Source organism: Embiotoca jacksoni, unplaced genomic scaffold, assembly GCF_022577435.1.
Source record: "Embiotoca jacksoni isolate LCO1_2020_lvr unplaced genomic scaffold, fEmbJac1.0.p SCAF_4, whole genome shotgun sequence".
In the NCBI taxonomy this organism is placed as follows: domain Eukaryota; kingdom Metazoa; phylum Chordata; class Actinopteri; family Embiotocidae; genus Embiotoca; species Embiotoca jacksoni.
This window is the reverse complement of record NW_027185392.1, coordinates 8,766,093-8,781,922: the sequence shown is the minus strand read 5'-3', so window position 1 is coordinate 8,781,922 and position 15,830 is coordinate 8,766,093. Positions and strand designations below refer to the sequence as shown.

Here is a 15,830-nt window from a genome sequence, read left to right as displayed (position 1 = left end):
GATGCAAACGTTGCACCTCTTTATGAGTAGGGTGTGGCTGCAAACTACCAGCAGGAGTCCTTGATGGCAAATCACTCGTTCACACTGTCAGAGGTTACTTTCAAACATTAAACGTCAGGCTCACCACTTTGATGCTGTTTTTATTTGAGGAACAGGCACATGCACCTGCTCTGTATGCTATAAAGACATATATGTTTACGTTCTGTAGCCAGCACTACATCATATACTAACACTAAAACACACAAGCTGCCTGTTTTGATATTAATGTCAGCTGTGAAGAGGGCCTAACGCGAAATTAGTTCTCCCACTCAGTTTAAACAGATCTGTCTGCTCAGACAATGCAGCCCCCTGTCAGATTCATGAATACAATTTCTCTTTTATGACCTGAACTAGCTCTTCTAAAACTAAGTAGAGTCAAACTTTCTGCCTTTTTCATGCTTTGAGCAGCCATTAAAGACACCCCATCAGCTGGGGTTTTTCTTCCAGCCACGAATACTACAATCTATATTTTCTTTATATGAATAAGCCCAGTTAGGTACAAAAGGTAAAGGGGGGCTTTAGGCGTAGCCGAAGCACCCCAAGAAAATGCTGGACTATAGCTGGATGGATATCATGTATCATATACACTCCGGTCCCGTTCTAAAACTAATGAAAACTTTACTGCTTTACTGTTTCTTTAGTCACTCTTCTTCAGTTCATTCTAAGGTAATTAAAACACAGCAAAGTTTTGTTTCAGGTGATTTTATACCTACGAAAACAAAATTATGAATATTATATTCCATTTATGCCATTTTATACCCCTAAATCCTAATCAGGAGGCCAAATATGAAAATCACTTGTGCCTTGGGGGGGCAATTAATGACTAGAAATACTTCTCACAATATGATATGTAATTATATGATATATAATATCAAAGAGATTTTGAACCTTGTTGTTAGTTGAGCTCACATGAGTTTCTCTTCAGCGGGTGCAGAGCAGGTGTGATCTTGTTGCAGTCAATCCTCAGCATGTACTGTTGCTAATCCACACACACACACACACACACACACACACACACACACACACACACACACACACACACACACAAGCATTTAGCTGATCCTGCCAGTCCCCATCCTATCCTGTCCCCAAGGTTACCCAAAGATGGTCTACAAATCAAGATGATCACTCCTATTTTCTTACAGATCTATACCTTAGTTTTGTTTATGATATCACACATATGCCAGGCAGCCTCCTGCCGGTCATAGAAAAATCAAAAAGGTCCTTATCCGGCTGCTTATTGAAAGAGCTTGTCCTACACACTATGGTGTGTAGGACAGGCTCTTTACATGTGTCACCATGCTTTATTTAGGCATGACTTTTACATTTTGAGTCTCAGGAAAAGCGACGTATAAAAGAAACTATTGTTCCTGATGTAAATCTTTGCCTTTGGAGAGTACACCTACAGTAGCACTCCACCTCCAGAGAGAGTGTGTCCTCCATGCTGCGCACTACCTGTCAGATCATATACTACACAGCACGCTGACAAACACACACACACACACACACACACACACACACACACATACACATACACTCAGACGGTGGCCTTCAAGGTGCTATCACTTTCCATTCTGGTGTCTGTGATGGATAAAGAGGTCAGTACAGAGAGAACATTCACCTTGGATCAGATCTGTAGCAGTCAGATTGACTCAAACCTCGATGTACGCTGTGACAAACCTCCTGAGTGATGTTAATTAACGTGCCAATCTGTGCATGTATGTGGGCATGTACATGGGCTATGTTTGTGACATGTGACTGTGTGCATGCCTGAGTGTGTGTTTCCCAAAATTCAGACATGTCTGCTCAAATTTGCCCATTGGAAGTGAAGTCTTATTGTCCTGTCAGCTGTGTCCATGAAGCCGACACATCAGACATTACCTCTCATTACTTCATGCAGAGTATTTGGCTGTCAGCACACATACGTTAGTCCCGGTCAAGAGATCAGACTCAGCGATGTTTCTCATATCTGTCGCATACTGTGGAAGTCAAGATATGAACATGATGTTACACTGTATGTGCTGTATGTTATAATGAAGGTGGAGGAGGAGGAGAAGAGGCATGGGAAAGATGATGAATATGAATGGAGGGAGGATAATTTTAGATTCTGCTTATTGATCTAACTATTGGTCAATTTCCATTTGCTTCACATCACTGAGTCTAAAACATGCACATACTGTACTGTAGATTTAATAGCAGTGAGCGTTCACTCAGGAGAGCTTGTGTCTTGGCCTAACTGTATGTCTTTGTCACTGCAGACTGTTGAGAAGATTAATTTGTGTCACACCTGAACGTCTGCCAGAAGCTGAACACTCTGGAACAGATTTTAAACATGGACTGCATATAAAAATGAACGTAGCCTCTAAAAGTAAAAAGTGAAGCCAATACAGAAATGCCTGAAAAAGTAATACTACTGAAGGCCACCAGGGGCTGGCTCCACAAAACCTCTGGCTACAATACACTCCCATTCACAAAGTGTCAACTTCTGTCATGAAATACCCAGTCAGTAAAGTCATTATGATGTTATTTGCTAAATTCACTCCTTCTGATCAGTGTACTGTTTGTCCTTCTGAAAATAATTATATTATTAATTAGACATTAGACCTCAAAGAGTTGTATGTTGGGGGCGTGTCTGTTTTGATTGACAGGCCTGGGGTGGTGTCAGTTTGCTGGTATAGGTGAGTGTGCATCGTGTCCTCAGGTGTTCAGTCAGATCAACCACCCGCTTCTCCCCAGCTTCTCCAAATATGGTCACTTGTGGCTCTAAAAACACCAAGATGGGGAAGGCTAAAGTGCCAGACTGGAGGTGTGAGGCTCTCCGCTTGTCTCTGTTTGTCGTTCCCTCTGTTTTCCCCGATCACCGTTTCCTGTCTTCTCCCCTGTTTGTTTTTGTCTGTCATGTGTTCTATGTTTTGGTCTGTCTGGAGGGTGTGGATTCATTCCACTGCCCGCCTCCCACTACTGCACCTCTTTCAGCTGGCACAGCTGGTTCTCATGCCATTTACTTGTTTTGCCATTCCGGTTCTGACCACCTGTATGTCTCCTGCCTGCCACAGTCCTACCTGTGTGCCAGTGTGTCTGCTACTCTGTGGTACGTACCTGCCGTCCAGCGTTGATCCACGGAGATCGCCTGCACGAAGAAGTCATCCTGTGTCGTTCCACAGAGATCACCAGTTGACATGTCTTGGCAATCCCGTCCACAGGAAGCCACACAGTCGACCCTGCCCGCTGTCCTGTGTCGGTCCACAGGAAACCACACAGTCGACCCGGCCTGCTGTCCTGCGTCGGTCCACGGAAATCACCAGGTATCCAGCCCCCTGCTCAGCGTCGGTCCTCAGAGACCACCTGTCTTCCCTCAAGCCAGCTTGGACTCACCTGTCTCGGCCCCTGAGAATTTCAGGGACACCCTCACCTGCCTACACGGGTCTCCTTGACTTTCTCCCTTTACAGACTAGTTCGAGTACTAGTTCGAGGAGGATCCTCCCTGAGTCGGGGGCAGGTACTCGAACTGTTGATATGTTATGGCGTTACAATCATTTCCAAAGGGAGACTATATGATAAAAGTAAGAATAATATTTTTACTTTTTGCTTCCTGACCCCTGACATCCAACTCTCCCGGATTATGGCCGGATTGGGACGAGGATGCTCAAATGGGGGTTTACCTGCACAGTCTTCCAGACAATATCACGGATGAACTCGTGGTTCGGGATGAACCGGAGTCCCTGGATGAACTGATTTTCCTCACTATGGGGTTGGATAATCGGCTACGAGAGCGTCGGATGGAGAGGAACTACAGGTCCCAAACTCTAGCTCCCCAGACTGTCTCCACCTCCCACCTTCAGTTTCCGGTTCCACCTCGACAAAGAAGCCCTGTTTTTCCTCTCTCCTGCCCCGGCCTCTCCATCCACCTCAACTGAGGAGCCCATGCAGCTTGGACAGGCTTGTCTCTCCCGTGAGGAGAGAGAGCGACGCCTCCGTTCGGGCGATTGTTTCTACTGCGGAGACCCTGGACACCTCATCTAGTCATGTCCTGTTTGGCCAAAAGGGGGAGCTCACCAGTAAATGTGGGGATACTGGCAAGTGATTCACAAGGACTACCCCACCCCCAATCTTGCCTGCTCCTTCCGGCCACACTATGTTTGTCATCAGGTCCAATGCTCCTGCAATGTTCCAGGCCCTGGTTAACGACGTCCTCCGCAACTTCCTCAACCTCTTCGTCTTTGTCTATCTTGACAATATCCTGATATCCTCATCTGGCCTCCAGGAACAGTACTACCACGTCTGTCAAGTTTTACAACGCCTCCTGGAGAACCAACTGTTCGTAAAGGTGGAGAAGTGCAAATTCCACATTTCGTCTGTTCAGTTCCTGGGGTTTATCATCGAGAGGAGTCAGGTCAGAACAGACCCAGAGAAGGTCAAGGCAGTGACCGAGTCACCAATACTCTCGACCCGTTAACAGCTCCAGCAGTTTTTTGGGTTCGCCAACTTTTACCGTAGATTCATCCGGGACTATAGTAAGACGGCTGCCCCCCCACCACCAGACTTACCTCCTCAAAGATAGCTTTCACATGGACTCCAGAAGCTGATCAGATGTTCCGTTCCCTAAAGGAATGATCCGCTTCAGCACCCATCAGCACCCATCCTCATCCAACCCAACGACAGCAGTCAGTTCATTGTGGAGGTGAACGCCTCGGACACGGGAGTGTGGGCGGTACTGTCTCAACACTCTAGTTCGGACTCTAAGCTTCGTCCCTGCGCTTTCTTCTCTCGCCAACTGTCTCCAGCTGAGAGGAACTATGATGTGGGAAACCAAGAGTCGGTGCACCCTTTCGATGTCTCGATAGACCACACGAACCTGGAATACATTCACACAGCCAAACACCTCAACTCCCGCCAAACCCGTTGGGCGTTATTTTTCTCCAGTTTCAGTTACACCATCACCTACTGCCCCCATCATAAGAACACTGAACCTAATGCTTTCTCCCGTCAGTTTGCTCTAGACGACAAAGACTTGGTGCTTGATACAATACTCCCGCCTTCCTGTGTGCTAGGGGCCCTCACCTGGGAGATGGAATCCGCTGTACGGGACCCCCAGTCGGACCCCGGAGGTGGACCTCTTATCCGCCTGTTTGTGCCTCCCCCCGTCCGCTCTCTGGTGGTGCTGTGGGCCCATGAATCCGGGATGTCCTGCCACCCAGGTATCCGACGCACCATCACCTGGCTCCGTCGGACCTTTTAGTGGCCATCCCCGTTGTGGAGGTCATCAACCCCGTAGCCATCAAGCTCAAGCTCCCCGACTCTATGAGAATCCACCCAGTGTTCCATGTATCCCTCCTGAAGCCCATAACCTCCAGTCCTCTGAGCCCTCTGGCCGAAACTCCTCCTCCCCCCCGGCTCATTGATGGCGGCCCCGCATATACTGTACGTTGCCTCTTGGATGTCCACTGCTGGGGCCGTGATTTCCAATACCAGGTGGACTAGGAGGGTTATGGCCTGGAGGGGAGTTGTTGGGTTCCCCGCTCTTGGATTCTGGATCCCGACTTGTACCGTGAGTTTCACCACCAGAACCCTGACAAGCCTGCTGGTTCGCATGAAAGCTCCCGTTGGGACGGGGGTACTGTCAGGATCTCCGCCTGTCCCTTTTTGTCGATACCTCTGTTTTCCCTGATAACCCTTTTCCTCATGTTTCCTGTCTTCTCACCTGTTTGTTTTTGTCTGTCATGTGTTCTATGTTTTGGTCTGTGTGTTTAGGGTGTGGATTCATTCCACTGTCCACCTCCAGTCACCTCCCACTACTACACCTCTTTCAGCTGGCACAGCTGGTTCTCATTCCAGTAATCACCACACAGCAGTATATGAACCCCGGCCCTCCACTCCACCTGCGTCAGTCCGTTCGATCATCTCACCTGGTACCACATTGCAGTTCAGTAAGTCTGTTTGCTTGTTCTACAATTCCGGTTTTGACACCCCGTCTGTCTCCTGCCTGCCGCAGTCCTACTTGTGTGCCAGTGTTCCTGTTACCCTATGGTACGTACCTGCCATCCAGGGTCGATCCACGGAGATCACCTACACGAAGAAGCCATCCTGTGTCGTTCCACGGAGATCACCAGTTGATGTGTCTTGGCAATCCCGTGTCGGGAAAAAGACGATTATTGGCTATTTCTGTGTTTATGCACGTTCAGTTTTCTTTTCCCCCCCTGTTTTAGAAAATAAAACTTCCTGTTTTCAAGTTACGTGCTGTGTGTTTGCGTCTTGGTCCGTTCACCAACACCACCACATAACAGGAGGCTTTAAAACGCCTCCACAAATCAATGGGTGACGTCACAGTGGGTTGCCACTTGGTTTTAAAGGGAAACAATCAATTTCCATTCCTGGTATGAAGATGTTAAATGAGATGTTTGGACTTCCATTGGAATGAAAGGGTAAATATGTAAATATTTCTTTCACCACTTTGATCATCGAAGATTCCTTGCTTGTTACAATACTGCTCTTTTTCAATACGTAACGAATCACATTTTTGACGTGTCATATGCTACCATACAACTTCGTGGTGATGGGATGGCTGGATTATAGCCAAACATTTTCTAACTTTACAGTCCTGTTTGTGTATATAAATAAGATGTAATGGTTAGTTGGAGCTTTAGCAGTGCTGTTAGAAAGATTTGTGGACAGAGCCAAGCTTCTTGTTTCCCCCTGCTTCCTGTTCTTGATTACCCTACTTTCCTCCTGGCTTCAACCTTGTGATTGATACGGACAGTGTATTTAACCAAAAGAGCGTATTTCAAAAATGTTAAACTATTTCTTTCATGAACAAAATGAATCCTACTATGTTACATTTCCCCTTGCTCATTGGTTAGAAATGTTTCGGTCCATGAACTGCCTTTCCATTTGATACTCATCAACATGATGATCATCTTAAGTCTTCTACATACAGTAACTCCTCTTCTTCCACTGAGGTTCATTTAGGCAAGAAAGTTTTGGTGAAAAGTAGTAAACAGCTCTGTGACACAAACATCCATACACGAAACAGTGTTATGCAAGCAAATGCAAAGTATATAACCCCTGATCTCACAGACACAAAAAAAAGACCATCAAACAAATCTCACTGGACATCTCTCCCTTCACTGTTCCCCCCAGGGATGAGGAACTGAGGGGAACACCTTTGAGGGCGGAAATGCTTGTCACATGACCACACACACTTCCTCTCTGAGGATTGTCAAGTCCCAGCAGGCAGTTGTGTTTATTTCCCACCACAAGGAAGGGTTTTCCTTGCGTAAGCAATCTTTAATGAGGATGATCCTCTGGGGGGCGTTCAGTCAAATTAATGCGGTATGATGTTTGTAGCACGTAGTTGAGACCTGAGCTGTTTTTGGCATCAACGCCCCCCCTAAAAAAAGAAAGAAAGTGCCCTATTTTCTTTGCTCTCACAATTACATGTTCAGACACCTTCAGGCAAACATCCTGGTGTTCAGGTCACACCAGGCCAACTCATTGATACCTGTGTGAATGTGTCTCCAGGTGAGATGGAGGAGTTGGAGGCCCTATGGCTGACGGGCATCTGTCACAACGAGAAGAACGAGGTGATGAGCAGTCAGCTGGACGTGGACAACATGGCTGGGGTCTTCTACATGCTCGGGGCCGCCATGGTTCTGTCACTCATCACCTTCATCTGTGAACATTTATTCTACTGGCAGCTGCGCTTCTGCTTCATGGGCGTGTGCTCCGGAAAGCCCGGAGTCACCTTCTCCATTAGCAGAGTGAGTGTGCTCTTATTTTATTTTAGGCCTGACCTCAGCCCTCCTGACAGAAAGATCACAGGAGCGGCTGTTTTAAAACCACTGGCCGTGGTTGAGGTGTATCGAGTCAGTCAGGGGGTCTCGATGACTCACCTCACTTACCTGTGGCTTTTTTTTTTCACTCAGTTGTTGAACACCAAAACACAAGGCAAGAGCATCCTGTGCTATACAGAAAAATCCATTTATTTAATTTGCATAATCTTACCTTTTGAGAAGCAGGTTGTTTCTGCATGCAAATTGTCTTATTATTTGCCTGAGAAAAGGACACGAGTGTTTATGTTTGGTCTAGGGTATGAAGGTGTTTCCAATTGTAATGTCATTTGGTTAACACCCACTCAAACCGACCTGAAGGACCTTAAATGAGACAAATGGCCATGAGTACTTGTTAAAAGCACTGTTTTCAATGCTTGTTGAATTGGCAGCAATCTGCCTCTGTCTTAGATTTTTTTAATATATATATTTACACACTGTAAAAAAAACAGCTTCTTTTGTGACAACTTTAAAATTCCATATAGGTTTGAAAATTTTGATTTTATTGAATTACATCCATTTCAAGTGCAGACATATTTGAGGTGTCTCATATAATTAAAAAGTGGTTATGCAGCCAGAGATCTTTTATACATGTCTGGTTAAAGAGTGCAGTTACAGTGTGAGAAAGAAAAAAAATTGTTAAAATAGAGATACATTCATAAAAACTGCAGTTCATATACAGTTTATAGAAAAGTATTCCACAGATGGACAAGTGAGACTACAAAGGGATAAAAAGATACAGAGGGAGAACAAGCGAGAGTCATGATAATGAATAGAACTGTTAGCAGAACAAAGGAAGAGAAAAATGAAGAGACACAGTGGTGTCCCTTTAACCTCTGTTCTATTACCTTCCACAGCAGCCATAGTAGCAATAGATGTAAAGAGATAAAGACAGACAATCCCATTGGAGTAGCTGCCGCTCACCAAAGCACTCGGAAATGGAGATAAAACAGACACAAAGGAAGAATGGAGAGCAAAGAGGGTTGAAGTTTCACATTCATGAATGTAGCTCAGCAATGGGGAAAGTGCCTAAGAGTCAGACAGAAACTGTTTCTGACAAGTTGACGCCTTTGAGGAATGTTGGCCCGCGCGCTGGCTGGTGGGTAGTGTGTCCTCAACCTTTCAGATTTGGCTGTCGCCTTGAACACAGATTCCCTCAGCCCCCATTTGAACACGCTTGTTTGACTCCACTTGCAAAAGGCTTCCCCCTCGCATGTAAATTCGGCTTCTACCAACCAATCAAAAAAACCACACAGACGCACACTGATGGATGATGACACTTTAAGTAGATGTTAGTTAATGCTTGTGTCTCTGATGTCTGCGGCAAGTCAGAGAAACCTTTACAAAGTGATTCATCTTCTTGTGTTTTTATGAAAGGAAGCAAGTAAAACACTAGATGTAGAAAGGCAGTGGCAGCGGTGTCAGCTGAATTTAAATGACATTGATTAAACCTATTGATTGGTGTTCAAAACCATGAGCTCACTGCTCCCCTTGTGTTATCAATCAAAGCACTGATCTTCTCTGTCCCCTCTCACTCAGTTATTTGTGTCTGAGCAGCAGCTGTGAGGGTCCGTACTGTTCCCCGGAGAAAAGTCATTTATGAACTCAGAACCTATTACTGTTTAATAGTGTGTAAACATGAGGGGGGTCGTAGAGAACATGGCAATGCATTAACCTCTCTGCCTGTCTCTGCCTCTCTCTCTCTCTGTGTCTGTCTGTCTGGCTGTTATGTGTCTGGTGTTTGACTCCGTCTCTACAACATTGAATCCCCTCTGGCTCTCGACTCCTCACTACAACCACACATTTTACTGTTGTACTCTCACTCGGGTTTCATACTTTATCACGCTCACTCTTGTTCCTTCTTCCTCCCATGGCCTGTCTCACACTCTCTTTCTCTCTCTACCTCCCTTTTTCTTCTAATTTCACACTCCAGGGTATCTACAGCTGCATCCATGGGGTACAAATCGAGGAAAACAAGTCGACCATAGACTCGCCCTCGTCCACCATGAAGAAGAACATGAACAACACCCACTCCAACATCCTACGGTTGCTCCGCACTGCCAAGGACATGACTGCCGTCCCGGGCATTAACGGCTCTCCACACGCCGCCCTGGAGTACAGTCACAGTGGCCGTGAGTCGGCTGTCTATGACATCCAGGGGCACCGGCGCAGTCTGGTTGGTCACCCTGCAGACTGCAAATCTGCCCCGCCCTACCTCCCAGAGGACAACATGTTCAGTGACTACATCAACGAAGTGGAGAGGACTTTTGGCAACTTGCCCCTGAAGGACAGCAACCTGTACCAGGACCATTACCTGCACCACCACCCGGCCTCGGCTCTGGGTATGTCCGGCCCCCCGCCTAATAGGCCACGTAGCTTGGGCAGCGCTAGCTCGTTGGAGGGGGGCATGTTCGATTGCGACAGTTTAGGGGGAGGAGTAGCTCCCATCTTCACCACCCAGCCCCGCCCCTCCATGACTCACAGGAATACCAGTAAATTTGACCTGATCGCCGGCCACACCCCTGCGGATTCCAACCAGGGTGGGTTCAAGGGAAGCAATGTGTACGGCAGGTTTTCTTTCAAAGGAGGCGCATCCAGCACGGGGCTCATCGGGGGGCACGACAGGTACTGTGGTGGGGGTGGGGGTGGTTCGGGGGGTGACGATGGGAACATTCGCTCTGATGTGTCGGATATCTCCACGCACACTGTCACCTATGGCAACCTGGAGGGCAACACCAAGCGGCGTAAGCAGTACAGGGACAGCCTGAAAAAGAGGCCGGCCTCTGCCAAGTGCAGACGGGAGCAGGACCAGATAGAGCTGAGCGGCTTGAGGAGGAGACCCCACCACCACACCGTCCACCACCACTTCCCCCACGGGCCCCAGGCTCACCGCACGGTCTCACCTTCCGTGGAGCGGAAGAGGGGAGGAGGAGGGGGTAATTCTTCACCTTACTTATTCCGCAAAGAAAAAGAGAACCTGAGGGATTTCTATGCGGAGCAGTTCCGCTCCAAGGAGGGCAAGACCAAGTGGGAGCAAGAGGGTGGAAGTGGAGGAAGTGGTGTGGGCGGTGGTAGCGGTGGTGGCATCTGTAAAAGCTTAGTTCCTGTGGAAGACTTCCTCAAAGGTAAAGGAAAGAAAGCAGACTGTAAAGGAGGGCTTGGCACAGTGTCAGCAGGGCAGCAGGCCCACACCTGCTGGGAGAAGGGGGTTTCTGGGTTAGGAGGTGGGGGCATAGCAGGGGGTGACTGGGAGTGTCGTAACTGCCACAGTGTGTGTCACCACAGTGGAGGCGTAGGAGGAGGCGGCACATGCCCAACTAGCGGAGTTGGGGGGAGCGGCAGTCGCCCCAGCTCCGCTACATGCAAACGCTGCGACTCCTGTAAGATGCAGCCGAGCAACCTCTACAACATCAGCGAGGATAATAACATGTTGTTCTCTGGAGGGAAGAGCAGCATAGGACCCAGCCAAACACAAACTCAGGCACAGCGCAGGAAGCTAGGACCAGGTGGGAGGGTGTTACGGAGGCAACACTCATACGACACCTTTGTGGACCTGCAGAGGGAGGGCGCAGGCCGCAAGGGAGGGGTTGGCGGCGGCGTTGGGGGGCAGATTCTCCAGCCCCGAAGTGTGAGCCTGAAAGACAGAGACCGCTCCATGGAGGGCCCCAGCCCGTATGCTCATATGTTTGAAAGGTATTCAGCTGACAGAGAGTCTCCCATGTTTGGAGGAATAGGCGGCGATAGGGCGAAAGGTGGCTCCTCTTTCAGTTTGTTCCGTGGAGGCGAAGGTGGGTTGCATCGGCGGTCGGTGGGGGAGAGAGACCTGAGGGACAGAGATAGAGCTATGATGGGAGGTGGGGGCTGTGGTGGTGGTGGTGGTGGTGGTAGCAGCAGAGGGGCCGGGACTTACTCCTTGTCTAAATCTCTCTACCCAGATAAGGTGAACCAGAACCCCTTCATCCCAACCTTCGGCGATGACCAGTGTCTTTTACACGGTGCCACACCGTACTACGTCAAAAAGCCACAGCCGCAGCAACAGCAGCAGCAGCAGCAACTTCTCAACAACAGCCGAGGAGGAGGGGACTTCCGCAGCTCCATGGGAGTGACTTCCTATTTGCCCGCATCCGCCACAGCTGGGGTGATGTCCAATGTGGCCCCCAGGTTCCCCAAAGACCTGTGTATGGGCGGGATGGGAGGGCCCATGGGGAACCACCAGGGGGGAAACAAGCTACTGCCTGTGGGCAGGGACACCTTAGCTTTGGGGCAGGGACAGAGACCCTTCAACGGTGCCAGCAATGGACACGTTTATGAAAAGCTCTCCAGCATTGAATCAGACGTCTGAGAGCGAAGACGGGGTAGACAGACAGACAGACAGAGAGAAGATGAAGTGGGTGAAGAAATGAGGGGAAGAGGAGAAACTTGAAACAGCACAGGCTGATGACCTCTCTGCGTGAAGAGAATGAGGAGAAACGATGACGGGTGTGTTGCTCTCACTGCACTAAATGGAAAGAATTTGGACAATGCACAGAGGCCACTGCCGGTTAAGCTGTGGTGAAGTCCGGCGGGGGACAAGTTTTTAATGAGAAGAAAGGTTTCTGGTGCTGCTCTGACGCTCAGAGGAAGATCTGAAGGGAGGGAGGGAGGGAGGAAAGGAGGGAGGGAGGGAAGGAGGGAGGGACAAAAGGGAGGGAGGAAGGGAGGGAGGGGAAAAACTTAAATAAAATCTCCAGTCTCTGCTCTCTTCACATGTTCATTGTCTTTCCCTCCCTCCTGCAGCTCCTCAACAGCAAAACAAACATTTTGTTTAGCAACGGAAATACAATCATGAATGAGAAATCAACACTTCTGTTGAAGTCACAGGGTAAACTAATAATAATTGTATTGATAATGTTAATAATATTATTGACTATTATTCCAGTGTTTAATGATGATTGGTTTGGATTGTTTTTCGATTTTATTTATTTAAATAGTTCATGTTACATATTTGTATGATGTTAATTATTTCTTAGCTTACCAATATTACAGGACACTGGTAGACCAGGTGTCGGTACAGATCTTTTTTTCGGTTCCTGTAATTTGGACTCTTCTTTGCTATTAATTCTTCATGTTAGATTTTTTTTTTTTACTTTCTTACTTTTGATTGCTGTAAAAGTGTACGTGAAAGGCATGACTCTCTGAGTACATTGTATGTACTTATGACTTTGCAAAGGTATTTTTTCAGCTGCAGAAGCAACATCATAATACTGATTTGCCGTTTTCCTCTCGTTCTGTTCTGCTCGGCCGAACCAAATGGTTCTCACATTTTGAGCTGGATGTGCCTTAAAGGACTAATCCTAATTTTCTGCCTATCTTCTGTTGATAGACAGATCCACCTGCGAACAATTTGTCAATTGATTTGAGAGTGAAAATACAAGTGAACAAGTGATATGAGGGAAGAGTTTTTAAGCATTTAACTGATACTATAAGCCAAACACAGAAATGGCGGCATTACAGGAAGCATATATTTCAACATTGATCCTCAACCACTAAAAGTACACAGTGGCAGCATTGTAAGGGTTAGAATATAGACGTTTCTTCTTGCTATATTAACTCCACAGTTAATCTAAGTACAAGTCAATTTCCTTAAAATCACATCTCAAGAAGCTTTACAAGCTTTATCACTCCTCACCTACTCATAAGAGATAACCCAGAAGCCAACTTTCCATTAAATACATGCATTTAATGTCCGCTTTTTGCTGTCATGGCGGTTCATTGGGTCTGGCTCAATTGGCCGTGACAGTTTAGCTGTTCAGGACTGGGCCATAATCGACTCAAGAGAGAGGCCTCTGTCACTGGGATGAGCAGTTCATTTTTGCATGATTACTGTTACAAGCCTGGCCTGCTGTTTTATAGGATCTCATTTGAGTGATGTGAGGATTATAAAAGGTTTATGTTGTATCGGGCAGGTTTAAAGGACCATGGCCAGTTCATAAATTTAACTATAACAGTCCCAAAACAATTGAAAAGTGTTTCTGGCTCAGACAACAGCTCCAAACACATACTGAATCACACCCTGCTGAGATTTAAAGGAGTAGTTTGATACTTCGATAAGAACACTGATAACACTTTTAATGACTATACGATCAATATGAAGCTATTGGTTAGCTTAGCTGAGCATCAAGACTGAAAACAAGGGGAGACAGTTGCCCTGCTAGAAATGATGCAGTGTTCAAGGAATGTTTCAATGCAGAGTTTTGATTTTCTTCCCAAATTGTTCTTCTTAAAGGTAGGATAACCTTTTCTAAAACCATTATAAGACTGTTATTTTCAAAACATTTGTAAAATGTTTATAAAGCATGCTATTCTTCACGAAAATAACATCATTTAATAATAAAAAAACATTAATAAGTACATTTTAAGAATTAGGGTAAATATTCTGACAATGTTCTGGAAAATATTTTAAGACTGGCAACAAAATATTATTATGATGTTTTTAGAGAATGTTATCCTGCCTTTAAGACCAACATTCTCAACAAAAACAAACAAACAAAAACATTTCACTAAAAACATTACTGGAACATTGCATAATTTTCTCAGAACATTTTTAACAAACAACAACAGAAAATTGTAGCTGTGTGTGAAGATAACAAAATTCACCCAGCAGCACCTTTAAAGCTCACCAATAAAGATGTTTTATCTTATTTATTCAATTTGTTGTTGTATGTTATAGTTTATTTTATTAATTTGCACAAAATCTAAGTTTAAGAGAGTTTGTAAGCTGTTGCCATGCAAACAATCACACTCAAAATAGTCAGGTACACAATTTGTCTTTTTTAGACTGTTGTTTTCTTGATATTTAACAAACAATAAAGTATGAATAGGAGATGTTAGTGGGTTTCAAAGGTGCTGGTAGATGGATTTTATTACTGTTGGATAGCGCCAGGCAGGATGTCTCCAGTTAAATTAAGCTATCTGGCTAAAGCTTCATACTTAACAAGCTAAATATTGATCTTCTCATCTGTTTCCTAAATTGTCAGCCTATTCCTTTAAGTTATAGTCTCACAGAGGACCTGGACATACAGTAAATCTATTCCTCATCAGCTTTCCTACCCATCATTGCTCAGACACATTGTTCACAAAACACAACATAAGGAATAATTTCTCTCTGTACTGTAACCTTGATTTCTTCCTCCACCGGGGCCATAGACTGCTTCACATGCTGAGATTTTGATAAAGGAAAGAATCCCTCCCCACAAGTCAACGACCCTGTGTGGATTGTGTCGACTGCAGAATTTTTGTGGGGAGAAAGAATATAGAGGCGAAAGTGTCCTAAAAGCAGGTTTTGTATAATAAAAACAGAAGCATTGCCTTTCTTATTGATGGACTTGTAGGTATTTTTGCTCAAAATGTGGCTAATGAATCCACAAAGTCAGACATGCAGGTCATCTCTGCTTTAACACATCATCCAGATGAAAACTGAGTTGTGTTTTGTTAAATTTACAGCTCTTTCTACTGTTACAATATTATCATTTACTATTTAAGACAACTAGTCTCCATTTTCAGTCACTTGTAATCACTTAAACTTGACTTTTGCCAAACCAAATTTGAATATATAAGCACAATCTGACTGAATGGATCTAATATTTAGTTTGTTGTACATCCCAGTCGAAACCTCAGAAGACTTTCCTTCTCTGGGTTGACAAGTCAGTATGTATGATACTAGGGGGTCTCTAGTGTTTGTAAGGACTTGCATGTATACATTTTTTCTTTATTTCTGTTTTTTAAATCTTAACTTTAGCCCAAAAAAATGGTGTGTATTTGAACAATATTTGGGATTTTATCACTTTCACTGGTACTGATGATCCATGTAGTACTGTAGGTGTGCGTGCGTGTGTTTGCTTGTTTGTGCAAGAGGAGACACCAATCTAAGAGTACAAATTTTGGTTATACTTAGATAAATATGACAAACTGATCAACTGATTTAAA

General features: G+C 45.6%; 1 protein-coding gene across 10 annotated transcripts in view; it reads left to right on the top strand.

Annotated features, from left to right (window-relative positions):
• grin2bb (glutamate receptor, ionotropic, N-methyl D-aspartate 2B, genome duplicate b) overlaps positions 1–12,498 on the top strand; it is a 98,073-nt gene extending 85,575 nt beyond the window's left edge. For 8 of the 10 annotated variants that reach the window (XM_069168222.1, XM_069168220.1, XM_069168226.1 and 5 more), the window contains 2 exons: positions 7,558–7,796; positions 9,799–12,498. In XM_069168222.1, the coding sequence (XP_069024323.1) occupies positions 7,558–7,796; positions 9,799–12,207 (2,648 nt within the window). In that variant the 3' untranslated portion in view covers positions 12,208–12,498. The remainder of the gene's footprint in view (positions 1–7,557; positions 7,797–9,798) is intronic. The other 2 variants (XM_069168230.1, XM_069168228.1) reach the window with 2 other exon arrangements.
• The last annotated feature ends 3,332 nt before the right edge of the window (positions 12,499–15,830 follow it).